General features: G+C 38.8%; 1 protein-coding gene across 3 annotated transcripts in view; it reads right to left on the bottom strand.

The window, feature by feature from the left end:
- The window catches only part of LOC125892017 (histone-lysine N-methyltransferase SUV39H1-like), a 46,067-nt gene extending 41,004 nt beyond the window's left edge, over window positions 1-5,063 (bottom strand). For 2 of the 3 annotated variants that reach the window (XM_049581734.1, XM_049581736.1), the window contains exons 1-2: window positions 5,003-5,047; window positions 3,870-4,018 (exon numbers count right to left, since the gene is read on the bottom strand). In XM_049581734.1, coding sequence (XP_049437691.1) covers window positions 3,870-4,018; window positions 5,003-5,021 — 168 coding nt within the window. In that variant the 5' untranslated portion in view covers window positions 5,022-5,047. Of the gene's footprint in view, window positions 1-3,869; window positions 4,019-5,002 lie in introns of all 3 variants that reach the window. The other variant, XM_049581735.1, reaches the window with a different exon arrangement.
- Between the last annotated feature and the right edge of the window lie 17,773 nt (window positions 5,064-22,836).

Raw genomic sequence — 22,836 nt, 5'->3', positions numbered from 1 at the left:
AAACACCTCTGGAAACTCCTTCAAGACTGTTGGAAAACCATTTCAGGTGACTACCTCTTGAAGCTCATGGAGAGAATGCCAAGAGTGTGCAAAGCAGTAATCAGAGCAAAGGGTGGCTGTTTTGAAGAAACTAGAATATAAAACATGTTTTCAGTTATTTCACCTTTTTTTGTTAAGTACATAACTCCACATGTGTTCATTCATAGTTTTGATGCCTTCAGTGAGAATCTACAATGTAAATAGTCATGAAAATAAAGAAAACGCATTGAATGAGAAGGTGTGTCCAAACTTTTGGCCTGTACTGTATATACAGTACATTTGTGCACAGTAATGAGCAGGTGAAATGTCTGTCTAGCTTACATACGAGGTATCTCAAGATTTAGGAACATACAATTTTATTGAATATAATAAAAGTATAAGGTCACTTGACATGCTGCTGTTTTGTGTTACGACCTATTTAAATGCTGGAAGTTCAGACCTGCCAACCTTGAAGAAAGGTTATGAGTACCACCTTACCAGACACTTGTGCGTGGTCATGAACATGGGGACACGGTGGCACTTTTTTGTTTTTGTTTTTTTTTTTTTTACCATAAAAGTCAATATGCACATGTGGCAAACAGAAGAAACGAGCGTACGTTTACATATTCATATCTATAGGCCTAAGCCCCACATAAGTCCATAGACGCCCAATATTTGTTTTATGGCGCAGATCAAGGTCAATTTCATCAATCTGATGGTAGTATTGATCATCTGCTTAAAAAATACAGTAATATGTCCTGTTGTGAGAAAAAGAAAGATTTCAAGTGGGATTCGAGGGGTTCTCCCCCGAGAAAATTTTGAAACATCACATGGCGAAATCCTATTTTCATGCAATTTCATAGAGAAATAGATAATAGATCATAGACAAGTGCATTACACTAGCATTCCTCATCATGTTCTTGTGTAGTACGACACCTATTACAACTACTCTCTTCTTATTGCCTTGTTTTTTTCTTATAGAAATTCAGCAGACTCATCAAACAAAAAGTCTTTTTATCATAAGTGTGTTATAGTTATTCAGGCAGGGCACATGGTTTCATAACACAGTTGAATGTAAATTTGTCTGCAATTTGCTTACCTTGGTACAATTCTCACCAGCAATGCATCGACAACAGGCGACTTTGACACTATTTACTTCAGTGTTTGCCCTACCATTTTATTAGGGGGGCACCCCATCCGCCCCCCCTTGAAGGTCAAGTTAATTTTATTTAGTTTTATTTTCTATATAGTGCCAGATCACAAAGAAGTCACTTAAGGTAACCTTTCCAATAGAACAGGTCTATACCTTATCCTTTTATTAAACAAACTAAATAGCCTTACGTTATTTATCTTATGCTACGCTACAGACCCGCGTGTCATTTCTGTCTCTACATGGTCGCGCGTTTACAATCCTCCCCTGCTCTCTGTATCGCGCATGGCGGAGTTTGGCCCCGTTGGGCACGCACACACACGTGCCCGCACACACACAATATGCAGCAATCTGATTGTCCAAAATTTTTTCGTTCCGCCTACGCACCTATATTCACCGGGTATCAACTTGAGTAACATCTTGCATAGACAAATACACTGAAACCGGCGAAATGCGCGATCGAGTGATATGCGTACTTTTAGAGCATCAAATTGTACCAGCGTACTTTGATGTCAAAATGCGTGCCTGGTACGCAAAATGCGTACAGGTTGGCAGGTCTGGAAGTTGTTATTTATGTGACAACGCCTGAACGCAACACAAGCTCAGCACCAAGAGTGCCGTGCTGCGCTGCTGTGCGAGCAGCGTGTTTGTCTGTGCGTTTGTTGCTGGTTATTTACACAGTGTCCATAACAATAATTTTGTCAGCTGACAAACTGCACCGGGCTCGGGGTCAGGTTTGGTCGGGAAAATGCAGCCCGAGCCGCTCTAGCGTGCTCACCTGTGTGTGTGGCCGAACTCCGCTGTGCGCAATACAGAGAGCAGAGGAGAATTGTTAACGCGTGACCATGTAGAGACAGAAATGACACAATGACATAACACCATAAATAGTAGGCCTATATTGTTATGTTATTATACGAAGCGTCCATCGCGCAAAATAATATGACTTTAGTTTATGAAGAGGTAAGACAGAACTCTCTCCTCTCCTCTACATAGTGCAGCATGTAGCAGACTGGTCATACCACTTGTCAATTAGGTAAAAGGGGCGGTATGTTTTCTGAGACGTTTGCTCTCACACAAAATGTGCCTGGCCCGGCATAAAACACAATCTGGATTGATTAAATTATTTTTGGAAATACCTAATTTTCCATTTTAGAAAACAGTATTTTAGAACAGTGGTAAGAGTCTGGAAACATAAATATTTTTCCATACTTTATTTTTCATTTTCCATACTTTTTAATGCCTGGAAATTGATCAAATTTATTTCCATACTTTTCCATACTTTCCATATTTGCGTAGGAACCCTGGCATTGGCATATTTTTAACAAAATCCTTTGATACTGTGCATATTTCACAGTGACACATGACCGTACTAGGAGCAAAAGACCCACAGACTGCACTGGAGATGATAGATGCATTTCCATCCACCTGCTTTCATGCACATTAACAATTTACACATTAGAATATGCTTGAATAGAAACACAAAATATCTGAAAAAAATCTTAAAGTATCCCAAAAACGTATTTATGTTTGGGGGAGTTGGAAATGATGGTGTATCAATAACAGGTATATGTGAGTGCAATGGAAGCAGATTCAGTGAAGAAACAATGATGTAACGTTACCGTCATTATATAGGCCACTGCAAGCTCTCTTTGACATCTCTAGAGGCTTTAAATAGCTTACGTCTGCACACAGGGCTGTTAAGAGAATTCTTCAGAGAGCACACAACTGTAAGAGAAGTTGTTTAAAACTCTCTATTCCCACTGTCCAGTGTGCTCTATGTTACTATACATCCATTGTTTTCCTTCATTTGAAGTTTGACTGGCATTCTTCAAATTACATCATCTTGGGGCGTCGGTGCTTAGTGGTAGAGCAGGTGCCCCATGTACAAGGCTGTTGCCGCAGCGGCCCAGGTTCGACTCCAGTCTGTGGCCCTTTGCTGCATGTCACTCCCTCTCTCTCTCCCCCTTTCACGCTTGTCTGTCCTATCCATTAAAGGCCAAAATGCCCCAAAAAATATCTATAAAAAAAAAAAAATTACATCATCTTGTTGCGCCTTGTTCTTCTCTGGCATCTGACCAGAGAATTGGCCCCACTCACTGCTTATCTCAATCAACCAACTCCCAATATTTGCATAACAGTAGTTGATTGCCATTTTTCTTTCTTGATTTTCTGAACATTTGGTTAAAATTTACACTACATTTGAATGGAAACCTTAACAACAATAATAATAATAATTTTTGATTGTGGGTAATAAAGGTAGAATTGTGTTTCTTAAAGAGGCCTCATAAGCTTAATGTGATGTCTTATCTCCAGGAGTACAAACTACTACACGAGAAGAGATACAAGATTAAACAGCGAGGATGCACTGATAGGGATAAGGAAAGAACCCACAGAGTAGACAAGCACACAACCTTAGTCTGACTTCTGAAATATACTGTGGTTATTGTTGTAATAACACAGAGGAAACTGGAATAACTGGCTGCTATATTTATTTATTACCTTGAGCTGATTCATCTGTGTGAGGACTTAATAGAAAGGAATAATAGTGGCCTGGAGCTTCAGACAGCGTGCTGAACATAAGTCAGTGTACAGGATATGCAATACATACTTTTTAGCCTGGGAAATGTAACGTTACCACAGATGAGCAAAGCTGTTAATAAAGGTAAACAGTCATGTGTTATAATTCTGAGAAACAGTTTACCTTAGTCTTCTTGTAGTCACAGAGGAATTCCACATCATACTCATTGATGTTGGCTCTGTTCACCCCAAGCTCTTTACAGTGCAGCCTCTCTCTGCGACATAGGGCTTCCAGTTCATCCCAGGACATCTTCCAAGGCACGCTGCAATCTGCTGCAATTCACTGAAGTTAGTCTCCAATGCAGTGAAGCTACACCAAACTCCACTTAAAAGTTTATCGATTTAAACTGCCAGTTCTCACTGCTGGAGGTGCAAAGCGATATCACATGACTATTAATATTGTGTGAATACGTAGGTTAATTCGGCGTATATATAACCCCATGAAAAGTGCTTTATTTCAATAAAATCTCTTTAAATCGGATAACCCACTTTAACAACATAACAACACTTTTTTTTTTTTTTTTTACCGCCAACGCGGTAGCTACTTCAGAGACAGTCGAGCGCACGTTAAAAACAGAGCCTTAATAAAAACTATGTGGTGCTTGGTACATTAACAGTTGTGTAACTGACCAGAAAACGTTTGCCTTTTTATGTTCAACTATACTTTCTAATTTGTGACGCTTCCTAATTGACTCATGTTTTTAGAGGAAAACGTAACTGACAATACGTCCCTACACAAGGAAACTGAGGCTCGAATCAATCTTTGTGCTTAGAATCGTCGCGTACATAAATATTACTGGAGAATCAGTTCTTAGCCAAACTCAAACACAACTCCATTTAAACAGTGGCGCTGCATGGTGCGTGAAGCTGAACGTTATCGACAACAGTATTACCCGCTAAATCACGCAGCCAGTCCATTACGTGTAAAGCGCTTTACTAACTCATTAATTTGTCCTTTCTACAATAGATATTATATTTCTAAGTCTAGTCGAAGTTAATCTGAATTCACGGGTTGAAAATTTCGTCACAGAGTCTGTATTAAACTGCTCAAATACTTCGGACGCCTAACGTAACTTGGTTTCCTAGAGTCGACATAATGTACAACCCACCAATTCCATTCACGTTATATGACCTCGGGGACAGGAAGAACATGCATATTTGAAGTATTCGAGGGATTTGCGCTTAAACCCGGCCAAATAACAACAGTTAAAAAGCACAAAATGTAATATAAAATCAAATGTAGTCCTCATTAGTTACCTTTCAAATTTTCCGCCATGTTTTCCCCACAGCCGCCAAAATCGGACAAACTACATCGGTGGGGAGGACCCTGCTGCAGGGTGGACTGTAGCGGCTGCTGATTGGATGAGCATCATCTGTCAGCCCTCTCATTGGTTCAGATGTAGTCAGGAGGGTCGGCCAGAAGACTATATAGGGAACATGAAGTGACGTCACGACGTATAAGACCATAGATATATATACGTAGATGCCGCATTCAACGGCACTCCTCATTGGAGCCATAGACATATATACATAGGGTCCGTCCCAAGTCTCTTAAATTACTGCTAGTGCTACTGCTAGCCGGCTTTGCTAGCTGTTTAGCCCCTCCCACCTAGGAAAAAATGTGAGGAGCTAGCGCTAGGAGCGATGAGCGAGCATTGTCGGTTTAAGAGACATGAGACGTCCTTTCCATAGACATACGTGGACGCCGCATCGAGCGCTGAGCCGTACGTCAATGTCGCCGCCATATTGGATGTGGCAAGGCTGTGCTGTAAACTAAAAGAAGTGAATGGACTTAATTTCATAAAGCGCCTTTCTACAAAGAAATTTACGTTAATGCCGATCGTTTATTCATTCACACACACACTAATATACTTGGGAAAAAGTTAGGCACCAAAAACAATGTATTTGATCTTCTCAGATGGCTAAGATAAGAACTTTATTGATCCTACACAGGAGTAATTCACGTTACATCAGCTATAGAGAACAAGGTAGTGCCGAAAAAAACAATACACAGTATATATATACATAATACGTATAGGTATATCTATATCTATCTATCTATATATCTATTTTTATATATATATATATATTCATTCATTCATTCATCCTCTTGAGGGTCGCGGGGGGGCTGGAGCCTATCCCAGCTACATCGGGCGAGAGGCAGGGTACACCCTGGACAGGTCGCCAGACTATCGCAGGGCTGACACATAGAGACAAACAGCCATTCACGCTCACATTCACACCTACGGACAATTTAGAGTTATCAGTTAACCTAGTCCCCAATCTGCATGTCTTTGGACTGTGGGAGGAAGCCGGAGTGCCCACGCTGTGAGGCGAGAGTGCTAATCACCACACCACCGTGCCGCCCCATATATATATATATATATATATATATATATATATATATACACACACATATATATATACATATATATATATATATATATATATATATATATATATATATATATATATATATATATACATACATACATATATATACATATATATATATATATATAGACCCTGCAGTAAATGTTCTGTTATAATGTCAGTGTTCTGTGAGTTAATGGCATGTTTGGGATTGAATGAGTATAGGTAGGGGGCGGGGGGCGAGTGTGACGGGAATGAGGGCAATGTGTGAGGGTGCTGGTGTGTGTAGGAGCGAGCTGGAGGAGAGAGCAGGAGTGCACAGTTGGAGTTACAGCTCTTGTTTGTTGGTTGCTCTGGCGTGGTTACGGCCAACAGTAACCTGTACTGTTCAGTCATAAACGGTGGTTTGCCGAATAACTGCGTCATCCTTTCCTCACGTCCTGGCGGACGCTACAGTAGGTAATATATATATATATATATATATATATATATATATATATATATATATATATATACTTTATTTTTATATATTTTTTTCGGCACTACCTTGTTTTCTATAGCTGGTGTAACGTGAATTACTCCTGTGTGGGATCAATAAAGTTCTTATCTTAGCCATCTGAGAAGATCAAATACATTGTTTTTGGTGCCTAACTGTTTCCCAAGTATATTAGTGTGTGTGTGTGTGTGTGTGTGTGTGTGTGTGTGTGTGTGTGTGAATGAATAAACGATCGGCATTAACGTAAATTTCTTTGTAGAAAGGCGCTTTATGAAGTTAAGTCCATTCACTTCTATTACTTTACAATGCAGCCTTGCCACATCCAATATGGCGGCGACGTTGACGTATCGCAGCAGCGGGCAAACCCACTCGATGCGGCGTCTACGGGTGCGTCCCAAGTCTCTTAAATTACTGCTAGTGCTACTGCTAGCTGACTTTGCTAGCTGTTTAGCCCCTCCCACCTAGGAAAAAATGCGAGGAACTAGCGCTAGGAGTGAGGAGCGAGGATTGTTGATTAAGAGACATGAGACGGCCTTACTCTGAAGCGTCACGTGAAGCGACGTCCATTCCTGATGACAGCGGCACAACTGGATCTGCTGCATAACGGAGCCAGCATTTAGCGTACATCCCAAGTCTCATTATATTCGCTGATCAAAGCCGTAACCCCCTGTCCCCCGCCGTCATGACTTTGGTTACACAGTTTTGCATGTATTACCATTGTTATTGAGACATTTGCCGAAGTTTGTGGCAATTAAAGAACGGTCTGTAGCCCTGCCACTGTCACTGTGATAAGCATCATTATCGTTATTATTATCATCATCATTATTATCACTATTATTAAATCCACTCGCCATCATTCAACAAGTCAGCTGCTGAGTGAATAAGACATCAGACCTGTCAGTCTACCTCAATCAATTCAATTTTATTTATAAAGCCCAATATCACAATTTGCCTCACAGGGCTTTACAGCATACGACATCCCTCTGTCCTTTGGACCCTCGCAGCGGATAAGGAAAAACTCCCCAAAAAAACCCTTTAACGGGGAGAAAACGGTAGAAACCTCAGGAAGAGCAACTGAGGAGGGATCCCTCTTCCAGGACGGACAGACGTGCAATAGATGTCGTACAGAACAGATCAACATAATAAATTAACAGTAATCCATATGACACAATGAGACAGAGAGAGAGAGAGAGAGAGAGAGAGAGAGAGAGAGACAGACAGACAGACAGAGAGAGAGAGAGAGACAATGACAGAGAGAGGTGCAGGACAGACGGTAATGACAGTAGCTTACAACAACATGAAAGTGATAATATTAATTAATATTACCTACAAGCTATTAAACATTATTCCACTCACATGACATGCAGGACAATTAATGATGGGCAAATGTGTGTGTGTTTGTGTGTGGTGTTATATCTATGGGGTGCCGTTTGTAAAGTGTCTCACGTTAAAAAAAAAACATCAACATTTTGCCACATTTAGCTTCAAACAATGTTTAAAAAAGTATTGTGAATTTTTTAACGTCACCTTTTACCACATTTACAGCAATATTTGTTAACTTAGAAATATATTAAATAGTTAAATCTAAATATTAAATGTGGCACCTAAATGTTAAATGTTAAATCTAAATATTAAATCTAAATATTAAATCTAAATCTAAATGCTAAATATAAATCTAAATATAAATGTTAAATCTAAATATTAAATCTAAATCTAAATATAAATGTTAAATCTAAATATTAAATCTAAATCTAAATCTAAATGTTAAATCTAAATGCTAAATATAAATATAAATATAAATGTTAAATCTAAATATTAAATATAAATATAAATATAAATGTTAAATCTAAATGCTAAATCTAAATCTAAATGTTAAATGTTAAATCTAAATGTTCTGGGTGAAACTAAATATTTAGCTAATATGCAAATTCACACTGCCGGTCACCGGAAGTACCAAAATAAAAGCTCGAGATGGTCAGACTGTGTATATAGAATCAAATAACGAATTAAAACCAACTTATCGGGGGAAATGAACACTTGAACATACATTAGCGTGATAATAATGACCTAAAATAACAAGAAACGTGTTTGGAGAAATTTTATTTGACGTGTACTTTGAGTTGTTAGTGTCCCTTTGGTGGGAGTAACAACCTAAGCTAAGCTAACAACCGTTAGCTCTTAGTCCTGTTAGCAGTGTCTGTAATGACTCATTGACTCTTAAACGGTCCGTGAAAAAAATATTTTCTTCCAGCGGATGTCTTAGTTACAACATGATTGAGCGAGCAAAGCAGTTTTGTGTTGCGATGTGTGGTATTTATTCAGTTTTGGGAAATCACGATGTCTAGAAAGCATCAGCGGCTGCAGCAGCAAAGCTAACAGGATGTCATCTGTTAAATGTCTCCCGTTGTCGGATACGACATGAAACTACTCCAGTTAGCTCAATCATGTTGTAACTAAGACATCCACTGGAAAAAATATTTTCTTAACGGACCGTTTAGAGTTAGTGAGTCATTACAGACACCGCTAACGGGGCTAACAGCTAACAGTTAGCCCCGCTAATCTACGATAACCATGTTATTAATTTCAGAACGTGATAGTAATGTTTGTTCAGTCATAGTGTTTATAGACTTCACAAACACCAGATTAGTCTAAACGGTGATACAGTGACGTGAAAAATGTGAGATATGCATATATATGTGTAGCTAAACGCCGCTGGTTTTCTACCCGGAAGTATTTGTAAACAACCAGGTGATTCCCTCCGAAGGGACACTAACAACTCAAAGTAAACATCAAATAAAATTTCTCCAAACACATTTCTTGTTATTTTAGGTAGTTATTATCACGCTAATGTATGTTCAAGTGTCCATTTCCCCCGATAAGTTGGTTTTAATTCGTTATTTGATTCTATAAACACAGTCTGACCATCTCGAGCTTTTATTTTGGTACTTCCGGTGACCGGCAGTGTAAATTTGCATATTAGCTAAATATTTAGTTTCACCCAGAACATTTAGATTTAACATTTAACATTTAGATTTAGCATTTAGATTTAACATTTAGATTTAGATTTAATATTTAGATTTAACATTTATATTTATATTTATATTTAGAATTTAGATTTAACATTTAGATTTATATTTATATTTAGCATTTAGATTTAACATTTAGATTTAGATTTAATATTTAGATTTAACATTTATATTTATATTTAGCATTTAGATTTAGATTTAATATTTAAATTTAATATTTAGATTTAGATTTAATATTTAGATTTAACATTTAACATTTAGGTGCCACATTTAATATTTAGATTTAACTATTTAATATATTTCTAAGTTAACAAATATTGCTGTAAATGTGGTAAAAGGTGACATTAAAAAATTCACAATACTTTTTTAAACATTGTTTGAAGCTAAATGTGGCAAAATGTTGATGTTATTTTCAGCGTGAGACACTTTACAAACGGCACCCCATATATATCAACACGTGTGGTTCTGGACATGAGCAGCTGTACATTTAACAGCCACACATCACCGACAGTCCGCTGAACAACGCAACGGATTGTGAATGAAATAAACTTAATAACAACATGACAGTCTTGCACGAAATATCATTAACGTTACTCTTTGTAGTCACGTAGGCACGTGAATTACAGCGTTTCATTGCATGTAACGGGTACACTTGCGCTATTTCTCCGCCATCTCGTTCAAATGAGACAGATAAAGGGGGCGGGTATTTATACGTCATGGCCTCAAGCTGAAAAAGACTTCCTGTTAGGAACCTCTCGACCATCCTAGCTCGTAGCTGCTTAAAGCTTGCTGCTAGCTCCTAGCGCTAGCTCCTCGCTGCACAAATAAGAGACTTGGGACGGCCTAGAAGATGGCGCACCTCGAACGACTTCCGTTCAAGCGAGGAGCTAGCAGTAGCACTATAAAAATAAGAGACTTGGGACGCACCCTATGTATATATGTCTATGCTTGGGACCATGAGACTATGCTTGGGACGGTCTAGAAGATGGCGGACCTCGAACGACTTCCGGTTCAAGCGAGGAGCTAGCAGTAGCGCTATAAAAATAAGAGACTTGGGACGCACCCATAGACGCTGCATCGACTGCCTGCCTGCCGTCCTCGCCGGCCGCCATCTTGGATGGGTCTCGCTTTGCCTCCACAGTGCATTCACTTCTATTGAGGAAGGAGCTGTATGCACAAGTAAAATAGAATAACTCGCTGAATTTTCAATTGATTTTCACGCGGTTTGGTTTGTTACAAACGGCACACATGTAGTTATGATACAGGATGCTTTCGTACATTAAAAATGCGGGATTTCATGCTTTAATACTTCCTGCAGATAGCAACAGCATGTTATTTAGGTCACAACACAGTTATTTTATTCACCTCAACCCCAGAGTGGGATGGATATATATATAGCCTATATAGATAGATATAGATATACACACACATATATATACACTGTATAAACACAATATACACAATACAAAACATAGTATAGCATATTAATAAATTTATTAATATATTTTAATAAAGAAAAAGCTCTATTGTTGATTGAGTTTATTTCTCGCACACACCCACTCTCTTTTATACCCACAGCCATCAGACTTAATAATTCTTTGTTAAATAGATGATCTTAAAGACTTATTTGAAATTTTCTTTTCGGGGATTAGTAAAGTTATTCTTATTACACTGACTGCTGTGATCCCTCAAAAGTAGTAAAAAACATTTTCAGTATTTACATAAACACTGAAATTAATTTTGGTATTGGTATTATAACTATGACAATGGGACTGTGGTCAAGATAATTTGAAAAAAGATACAGAAGGATGAGCAGCAGGGGATATTTGCAGCACAGCTGGTGGAAAAGTGAATATGTGCACAAAGGTGTGCTAGGCAAGGCAAGGCAAGTTTATTTGTATAGCACAATTCAACACAAGGTAATTCAGAGTGCTTTACAGAGACATTAAAAGCAACAAGACACAATTTAAAACAATAAAAACAGTCGATTGAAAAGGGAAATAGAAATTGAGAATGATAGTGATAATAATAAAACACAGTAACATAAAATAAAAACAGGCTCAATACATTGAACCGTCAGGATAAGAAAAGAAGTAGAATAATAAAAGGCATAAATCAGCAGTGTGTAGTTAAAAAGTACGGGCAGTAGAATACAGCAGGTAAGTATTTAATCTAAGAGTACGCTTCAGTAAACAATAGTGTTTTTAGCCCTGATTTAAAGGAGCTGACAGTTTGAGCAAACCTCAGATCTACATATTATGCTATACATAATATGCTATACTGTGTTTTGTATTGTGTATATAGTGTTTATACAGTATATACAGTGTATACTGTATATATATATATATATACATATATATACATATATATATATATATATATATATATATATGTATAGGCCTATAGCCTATATATATATATATATATATATATATAGATATGTGTGTGTGTGTGTGTGTGTGTGTGTGTGTGTGTGACATAAATAACATGCTGTTGCTATCTGCAGGAAGTATTAAAGCATGAAATCCTGCATTTTTAATGTACGAAAGCATCCCCCCCCCTGCTGAAAAAAACAGCATAGACCAGCACTAAAACACAACGTATGCTGGTCTTATTGGTGTGACACCGGTCACCAGCAAACACCATGTGTGCCGTTTGTAACAAACCAAACCGCGTGAAAATCAGTTGAAAATTCAGTGAGTTATTCTATTTTACTTGTGCATACAGCTCCTTCCTCAATAGAAGTGAATGCACTGTGGAGGCGAAGCGAGACCCATCCAAGATGGCGGCCGGCGAGGACGTCAGCTCCAATAGGCAGCGGCAGTCAATGCGGCGTCTGTGTATGTCTATGATTGGAGCGGCCGCCATCTTGCCCAGGTGGAGCCGCGCTGCCTAATGCATGTATGTCTATTGAGGCAGGAGATTATTTATGATTAAAATCATCATTACTCGCTGAATTCTCAACCAATTTTCATGCGGTTTGCTTTGTTACAATTGTCAGACATGTAGTTATGATACAGGATACTTGGTTAAATAAAAAATGCAGCTTTTCATACCAAAATATTTGATCTTATGTAGATAAAGTAACAGTAATAGTTCTACAACACATTTAAACTAAACTTTCCCCATGTAATAAATATTCTTTTTTCTTACTAGATGTACAATGCCCACCATGATGTCATTTAATTATTAATTTTGACTATAAATGTTTATTCACATTTCACACAATGTGCAAAAAATAGTGTATCAGCAGGGTTGTGCCGAGCTGCAGTGCAGATTCTGATTAACAAATGTTGGTTTTGTACAAGTGAAAATAAATGACTTAGAGCTGCATATTTACACAAAATTTTGCTTTAATCTCATATGTATAACACCACAGTGCTCATGGGGGCCTGGACACAGAACTGTTTACATTATTAGGTCATATTTACAAAAAATACAGTGTACAGTAGCTAGGCTAGTATTATTTTTAGGAGTCTGCCCAGTCCTGTCGAAGTCCTCAGGTCTGAAGTGACAGCTGCAGATGACTGAGGAGTCACTCGGGACAAAGTCCTCCTCACTGCTGCTACTCATGTCCGTCTCCTATCTGTGTTTTTTGGGAAACTACACACAAAATAAGTGTGTCAGAAAAACGCAGTTCCACATTATTTGTAGTTACAATTCAGGCCACAAGTTAACTACTAAGGTTATACTGCGTTATGTCACGTTGGTGCCATGAAACAGATAGTTGACAATTTGGAATAACACATACACCGACATAGCTGTTTGACAAAGCATCATAATTTTATAAGTAATATTATATAACATTAAATGTTAACCTTTTTTCTTTAAGTTGTGTGACACAGCGTTAGCTTAATTTGGCATTAGGACCAGATCAGGACAGTTATTTACTTGATTAGCTTAAAAGAAGCTTATGTACTGTGTACTACTAGTGTTCAATACCGCCGCCATCTTGCCTAGGTGCTCTGACCGGTTCAGACCCGTGTCAGACTCGGCAAAAATGCCACATTTTTGCTCTGCATTTGGGTGTACAAATGAAAGAAGTGTTCAAACCAAGCAGAAGGGAATAACATTCCCCAGGTAAGAAGTTGTTTTACAATATTTTACTGCTACGAACATGTTTAATGAGATATATATCTCAAAAAGTGATCCTTCTTTTAAGCTAATCAAGTAAATAACTGTCCTGATCTGGTCCTAATGCCAAATTAAGCTAACGCTGTGTCACACAACTTAAAGAAAAAAGCCTGCCCCGCCCCACATTCGCAGTATTGATTACTGTCACCAACGTGACTCCACTGAACCCCTTCTGTTCCTGAGTTGTGTTTTTGCAGTACATGATCTCAGTGAAGCTCACCTTTGACCTTTTGGATATAAACAGTCATCACTTCATCATTATGTCCCATTAGACATTAGTGTACAATTTTGCCATAATTAGCATATGAATTCTAGAATTATGGCAAAAAACAGGTTTTGTGAAGTCACAGTGACCTTGACCTTTGATCTTTGATCACTAAATTCTAAGCAGTTTATCACTGAATCCTAGTGGACATTTGTGCCACATTTGAAGAAATTCCCTTAAGGTGTTCTTGAGACATAGCGTTCACGGATGGGATGGAGTGCGTGGGAGAATGGTGAATCTGCTGTACCTACAATCCTCTTTTTTTAAAAAAGTGATATTTATTATCATCATTGTTGTTGTTTATATCAGCCTATATCTGAATACAAGTTTGCCAATAAAGGTGTCCCAGTTTGCCAGCAGTGCATGGAAATATGGGGTTTTGGGCCAATGTGTGTTTGAGGAAGAGTCATCCATCCTGTGGTTAGTGTTTGTCTCTTGTTTCTTCGGTATAGTTTAGTAGATCTCAGATATTCAGCTATTTCGATTCAGCTAGTGTACTAATTGTACACTAATGTCTAATGGGACATAATGATGAAGTGATGACTGTTTATATCCAAAAGGTCAAAGGTGAGCTTCACTCTGAGATCATGTACTGCAAAAACACAGCTCAGGAACAGAAGGGGTTCAGTGGAGTCACGTTGGTGACAGTAATCAATACTGCGAATGTGGGGCGGGGCAGGCTTTTTTTTCACTGGTTAGAGGGGGTTACAAGGGTTGGTTGTGCCTCTTTCTTGTCGGGCCTCTCTTTCTTTGGAATTGGGATTACTGTGGCCGGAGACACTCTACTTATGTGGCAGCATCAGCAGGGAGACAGCCAAACAGAAACTTCTGGCCCAATTCAGGGAGACAGGAACAGGGAGCTCTGGCAACTCATGCTGTTGAGGATCCTGTGCAACTTCTCCATGCTCCCATCCCATCTCCTAGCAAACCACCAATCATATCTTTGTTGTTTTAAACTTTGACTGAAAAATCCTTCCACCAGATTAGAAAACACACATTACATGATGCTAACTTATGTTTTCTTCTTTCTTTTTTTATCCAAATATGTGGATTTGTTTTCCCTGTTATCGGTCTCCAAACAGATCATGGCTCTGTCCAGCAGCTGCATTTCAGCCCCTCCTTTCGCTGTTAGCTGGTACATGTAGCAGCAACTTGGTGGGGGGTGGCAGTGGCTCAGTCCATAGGGACTTGGGTTGGGAACCGGAGGGTCTCCAGCTCAAGTCCCCATCCGGACCAAGTGCGGAGCATGGACTTGTGGCTGGAGAGGTGCCAGCCCACCCCCTGAGCTCTCTCTCTCTCTCTCTCTCTCTCTCTCTCATGTCCTGTATACTCGGCCGTACTGCATGTCACTAACTCAGCTTCTTCTCCGAAGCCTTTGTGCTCCACTGTCTCGCAGGTTAACTCATATCGCAGCGGTGCCTGGACAGCGTGACGTGTGTGGTTGTGCTGCTGCCGTGGTCCTGCCAGATGCCTCCTGCTGCTGCTGTTACTATTAGTCATACTTCTACTGTTATTATACACATATGATTATTGTCACATATGTATACTATCAGACATTTATATATACTTTCAACATATTGTACCACAATAACAGAATTATAATTTATATAATTATTATTATAATATCATTACTTTCATTAATGTTGTTGTAAGCTACTGTCATTACTGTCTGCCCTGCATCTCTCTCTGTCTCTGTCTCTGTCTCTCTCTCTCTCTGTCTCTCTTTGTCTCATTGTGTCATACGGATTGCTGTTAATTTATTATGTTGATCTGTTCTGTATGACATCTATTGCATGTCTGTCCGTCCTGGAAGAGGGATCCCTCCTCAGTTGCTCTTCCTGAGGTTTCTACCATTTTTTACCCCCGTTAAAGGTTTTTTGGGGGAGTTTTTCCTTATCCGCTGTGAGGGTCATAAGGACAGAGGGATGTCGTATGCTGTAAAGCCCTGTGAGGCAAATTGTGATTTGTGATATTGGGCTTTATAAATAAAATTGATTGATTGATTGATCTCTGTCATGTTTATTTTTCCTTTTTTTGCAAAATAGTCAATAGCATCTATAACAAAATGGTAAGCTAATTCTTTAACTATAAATCACCTATTCTATAAATCAAACATTCTTCAACTATAAATCGACTATTAAAATTGTTTAATGAAATTAATAATTTCTTTAGCAATTTTTGTTATACTCTGACTGCTGAGTAATATGTATGTTGATGTTATCCAATGTCAAGTCTCTGATCATGTGATGAGACGATACGTTCACAGTAGTGTGCACAGGGCCCGTCATAATACTGTGCACTGGGGCCCATCACAACTACTTTACGCCACTGGCAGTAATCCTGGTAAAGGTGTAAAGGAAACAGACAGGGAGCTGCAATGTTGGTGAGTGACAGCAAATGTTACAGCCCTTTATGCTTAATAATTTTGGCTGCAAGTAAAAAAAAAAAAAAAAAAAAAACACAAAAAGAAAAAGAAAACTAAAAAAAGGTGATAACCTGAGGTGCCACAAGCCTCTACTCAAATAATAAAGGGTAACTATGTCATGGAAAAAACTGACCTTTTCTTTAAAGCTGCAAGTCAGCAGATTTCAGTCAAATTAGGTAAAACAGATACAATATTTAAGTGCCATTAAACCTGGCTATTTTATTTTACATATTTTTAAGGATGTAGATAATGAATTGTATAATTTACCTACCATTGACACTTAAAGGAAATATGATGTTTTTTGTAATGTGAACAACTTCTCCATTCCCAATCCGTCTCCAACATCTTAACTGTATTTTTTTTTTCTCTGCTTGTCAAATACAGTTTAAAATTAAATGCTTTGATTGGGTCCTGTGATTGACTCAAGACCTGTCCATGGTGCACCCCGTCTCTTGCTCAATCTCAGCTGGGATCAGCTCCAGGACCCCGCAGAGCCAGTAAAAGATAAGTGGTTACAAATTAAAGATGGATGGGTGAATGGATGGATTGGCTGTATGCAAAGAAGTTGTTCATATACATAGAACAGGCAGAGAACCAAACATAATCTGTTGAGTGCACAGGCACAGGGCATTATGTACAAAACATTAATTTGTCTCTTTTCTGCAGTGGTTTTTGCAAAGGAGAGTACAGAAAATGTGATTTACACAACAGATATTTATGCTGTAGCACATAAAACAAATATAATTTCAGTTGGACTTTAAATGTAGAGCCAGTGTACCCGCTATGCATGAGAAAAAAAAGGAGCCATCATTCATTTGGTAGATACTTTCATCCAAAGGTATGTATAAGTGGGGTGTCGGTGGCTTAGTGGTAGAGCAGGTGCCCCTTGTACAAGGCTGCTGCCGCAGTGGCCCGGGTTCAAATCCAGCCTGTGGCCCTTTGCTGCATGTCACTCCCTCTCTCTCTCCCCCTTTCACGCTTGTCTGTCCTATAAAATAAAGGCTAAAAAATGCCAAAAAATATCTTTAAAAAGAAAAAAAGCTATGTATAAGTGAGATGCTATCCGAGCCACAGATCAATGAGAGGCAATGTTGCAGGTACATGCAGCTAGACGATAAACCTGTACATTGTGACAAAGGATTTCAAAGGATGACAGTTTCTAGCTATTCAAAATCCTTTACTAAAATTATCCATCACACTCATTGGACCAACGTTAGACTATTTAAAATCTAGAAAAATATTGACCCTTCTTGTGAAAATGTCATCACAGACCTGCAATGCATGTGCATATGTTTTCATCATGTACATTGTCAGACTGTCTGACAGTCCACGCCACCATGAAATAACACAAACATACAATCAAAAGAATGCTCAGTGTCACCGTAGTTACACTGATAGGGTTCCTAAATACAACCGAAACTTATGCAACACCTGGGCAATTTCATCCCCTACCACTCATGAAGCATAGACTGTCAAACTCTTTTTCACCTACTCCACCTGTAAGTCACATACCAGTCTGTTTAAAACTTAGACTCCATAAATTTGTCTTAAAAGCATCTCGCCCAGTAAACTACAACAATCTTATTAATATTACATCCAATATAATCCCATCCCCATCATCCCCTCCCTCCAAGTTTGGTCTGTTGAATGTGAGATCACTGTCAAATAAATCATTTATTTGTCAAGATTATATTCTGTCAAATAATCTAGGCTGCTTCTTCATCACTGAATCATGCCTTACCTCTGATGACCTCTCCCCTCTCACTGAAGCAACTCCCCCAGACTATTCTCACTTTCATCAACCAAGACTACTTGCATGAGGTGGTGCAGTTGCCGTAATTTACATAAAAGCCCTCAAGTGCTCCATTACTTTAATGGCTCCTTTTTCATCTTTTGAATCTTTCGCCTTCATGATAGATGGCACCCCACCCATTTTCTGCCTACTAGTATACAGACCCCCTAAGCCAAATGTCAATTTTATCTGTGAATTTTCTGATCCCCTTTCCCACATTGTTCCAAAATACGACAACATTTCTATTCTCTGTGATTTCAACATCCACATTTGATGTCCCTCTGATGTCATGACCCTTGATTTTATAAACTTACTTGAATGTTTTGGTCTACATCAGTCTGTGAATGGCCCTACCCATGTTAAAGGCCACACGCAAGATTTAGTCCTCTTTACTGGTTTATCCATCTCAACACTGTGACAGAAGAGTTTCACCTATCTGATCACAAGGCTATCACTTTTGATCTCAATTTGCCACATGCATCTTCTATCCGCCCTGCTCTTCTCCACTCCCACATTATACATTTCTCCACTGCTATTAGGTTTGCAGAGGCCTACAGGAAAGCTCCCATTTTTACTGACAGTGAGGCTGCACCACGTCATGTAAGCATGGAGAAACTTGTCTCACAATTTAAAAGAACTGTTTCAGCTACCATTGACTGTGTTGCACTGGCCAAAACTTAAAAACAAAAGCCTTTAGCCTCACCATGGCTTAATGACAACATGAGAGAAATAAGGAGAGCATGCAGAACGGCAGAGTGAAAGTGGAAGTGGGATAAATTGCAGATTTCATTTCAAATTCTGAAGGATCCCTTGGTTAAATACCAGCAGACTGTCAAAACTGCCAGAGCTCAATATTTATCTGATATTATTAAGAAAAACCGTCATAATCCCAAAGTACTTTAAATTCTGTCACCTCCTCAGCTCCCTCCTCCTGCTTAGATCCATGTGTCGTAACATGAGGAATTCCCCAACTTTTTTAGAAACAAAGTTCTAAATATCAGAGCTAGTATTACTCATCTGTAAAAAGTTTATCAATCTTCCTTAAGAACACTGCAGTTCTAAATTCCTATAACTCAATTACTTTAGCAGAGCTCCATCATATTGTCTGTTCTATGAAGACCTTCACCTGTTCTCTCGACATTATTCCAACAAACCCTTCAAAGTAAGTATTTGACACCATTGGTCCCAGCATCCTCTCAATTATCAATAGCTTCCTGGAAACCAGTCAGGTTCCCCAAAATTTCAAGCATGCAGTTTCAAGCATTCAGTCCTAAATAACTACAGACCTATCTCCAAACTCCACTTTCTTGCTAAACTACTCGAAAAATTAGTTTTTAATCAACTATTGTCGCACTTGGCTCAAAACTGCATTTCTGAAAAATTCCAAACTGTTTTCAGAGCTTTTCACAGTACTGAGTCAGCCTTACTGAGAATAGCTAATAACCTCCTCATAGCTGCTGATTCAGGTAACTGGTCATCTTCCTGCTAGATGTAACTGCATCCTTCAACACTGTAGATCAGATCATTATTCTCATTCACAGATTAAAGCAATGGGTGGGGGTATTTAGTTCTGCTTTAAAGTGGTTCTCTTCATATTTCATATGGCGATAAAACAGAAATCCTCCTTGCGGGCACGAAATCTACATTATCTAAAGTTGACAGTTTCTCCCTCCAAAGTGACAATTCCTCCGTTTCCCCCTCCCCTCAGGTTAAAAGTCTGGGTGTCATCCTCGACAGCACACTATTCTTCCACTCTCATATCAATAATAATACCAGTCTGCATATTTTCATCTCTGCAACATTAATCGTCTCCGCCTTTCCCTCACCCCCTACACCACTTCTGTTCTTGTCCATAGCCTTGTCACCTTCCACATTGACTACTGCAATTCTCTCCTCTTTGGTGTCCCTCACAAGTCCCTCCATAAGCTTCAATCAGTACAAAACTCCGCTGCTCGTATCATCACCAAAACCCCCTCATTCCACCACATCACCCCTGTCCTCCAGCAACTTCACTGGCTTCCGGTTAAATTCAGGATTCAATTAAAAATTCTCTTTTACACATTCAATGCTATCCATAACCTCGCCCCCCCATATTTGTCAGATCTCCTCCACATTGCCACCTCCTCCCACTCCCTCCGATCCTCCTCCTCCATCCACCTCTCTGTACCCTCCGCCTGCCTCAGCACCATAGGGAGCAGAGCTTTCTGCTGCTCTGCTCCTCAACTCTGGAACTCACTCCCACCTGACATCCACAACATTGACTTTCTTCCACTGCCTAAATCCAGATTCAAAACTCACCTATTCAAATTAGCATGCTGTCTATGGTTGCACTGTACATTTATTTCTTGTGCATGTGTTTTTTTTCCTGTGTTGTTTCTTCTGTGTTATTGTCTCCCCTTAATGTTATTTATTACTCCATTTACTATTGTACAGTGACCTTGAGTGTTCTGAAAGGCGCTTTTCAAATAAAATGTATTACTGTATTATTAGGGGTCCAAGCCCGCGGGGTCTGGGGAACGCATATGCAAGCAGACGCGTTTCCCAGGACCAGTGGTGCTGGCCCGACCACCTAGCGGTGCAAGGACCCTATTAAAATGCAAGGATTTATTATTATTAGGGCCCGAGCACCGCAGGGCCTGGGGAACGCGTATGCAAGCATACGCATTTCCCAGGACCAGCGGTGCTGAGAAACCTATTGTTTTTGTTCAGATTTTAGGGGTCCAAGCCCGCGGGGCCTGGTGAACACGTATGCAAGCATACGTGTTAAATTGGTTGGCTCATAGTAAGCTCGTCCGATCAACTTCAAATTTGGTACAGATCATCCTGAGAACATGCTGATCAAAAGTTATTAAAAGCTTTTCTCTATGTCAAGGGGCATGGTTGCTAGGACATGATAAGGTGAAATTACTGACACACCAGTGCAGTTTAGTGTTCCCCTGATGCAAAAGGCCAAATGAAGATTTTATCAATCAAGGAACATGACATGTATTTACCGACTTTAACATTTTAGTGCCTTTTATGCAAAGACCCTTTATCAAAGTGAGAATTACTACCTTTTTCCCCACACACAGTCTGGGAAGAACCAATGGAATAAAATATTCTCATAATGAGACAGCCGAACATAGCATGATTCCACAGTGGCAGTGAGCTTTGAGAACAGTTCAGTTTCCCTTTTGATAGCAACAATTATTTTAATGTGGATGAATTGCATACTGTACATTCATACTCCATTTGTCTTGGTAGTACACTGTTAAATTTAAAATCACATTCAAATATAAAGTCAAATATCTACAGAACATGAGCACAAAATTATTTTATGAATGACAGCCACTTACTCAGCAATAAGATCATTTTGGTGGTGAGTGGGCTTTTAACGAAAACAGGCTGTAGTCAATGTTTTCTACCTGTGTTTTTAACCTGTCATCTTTCTCTCATATAGGACACCTGAGGAAAGTTACAACGCCTAGGCCAATGTGATATTTACGCCACAGTAAAGAGGTTGTTTCACAAGAAATTAAGATTTTGCAAATTATGACACTGGGTCCTAATTCATAGATTTTATAATTAGTGTTAAAAATCTTTTCATTTATTTCAAGTGTACTATTTGTAACCTTTTAATATGGATGTTTTCATGAATGCAAGCTTTGACTTTATTTTGTTAAACTGTTTGTGTAATGGTTATAACTTTTGCTATATAAAATGGATCAGACAAAATTTACTTTAGAGCAAAAGCAATTTTTTTAAAGCTGTCATTCATCAGTTTCCTGTGATGATTGGAAATATAGTGGTGATTTAAACCATTAACAAAATATAATAGTTATTAATGGTATCTTAATGTTTTCATTTATGTCTTAACATTTACCCGAGTTTGCATTTATCTTAGCAGAATGTAAAAAAAAATGAAAAGCTGATGTTATATGCTGGTTTTGTTTGAACATTTCTTTAAGACAAATGAAGAAATTTCACTGAGAAACTATTCTCATTTTGTGAAAAACAAGGAAATATTTGAGCACTGAATAGTTTTAAGTCCCGCAGGAGGTATTATTTGTGACATTGTGACATATGAGAAGGTTCTGTGGGTATTGCTCAGTATTGAGGCTTATATAGTGAGGCTAAAAAAACGTAACACACAATTGGCTGATTATGTTTCTGTTTGCCTCACTATAAAAACGTCACAATACCTTTGCCTGAGGAAGACCCTCTCAGAGTTGGCAACATAGTGAACAATTGATACCTCCTTGGGGGCTTCAAAACTATTGTGTCCAGCTAATTCTTTGTTTTTCACTTTGAGCCCTTTTATCCAGTCACATTCTTCTGTGTTAAAACTAGACTTCAGAGCAGCAAACAAAGGTTATTCTCCAAAATCTTCTCAGGCTCTGCTGCTGGGTGTAAGGTGCTTAGTTATCTTCAAGTACAAAGTTAAAATAATCAGGCCCACACAGAAATGGACTGCTTAATTTTTTGTCAGTGACAATGTTAAACATTAATGCTTTATGTTTTATCTGTAACGTATGATTTGTTTGCCCTTTCAATTGACAGTCAGATTTGATTGGAGGTGGTCTTTAAGAGTAGTAAAGTAA

The sequence above is a fragment of the Epinephelus fuscoguttatus genome, linkage group LG7 (assembly GCF_011397635.1).
Source record: "Epinephelus fuscoguttatus linkage group LG7, E.fuscoguttatus.final_Chr_v1".
In the NCBI taxonomy this organism is placed as follows: domain Eukaryota; kingdom Metazoa; phylum Chordata; class Actinopteri; order Perciformes; family Serranidae; genus Epinephelus; species Epinephelus fuscoguttatus.
This window is presented reverse-complemented; position numbering and strand designations above follow the sequence as displayed.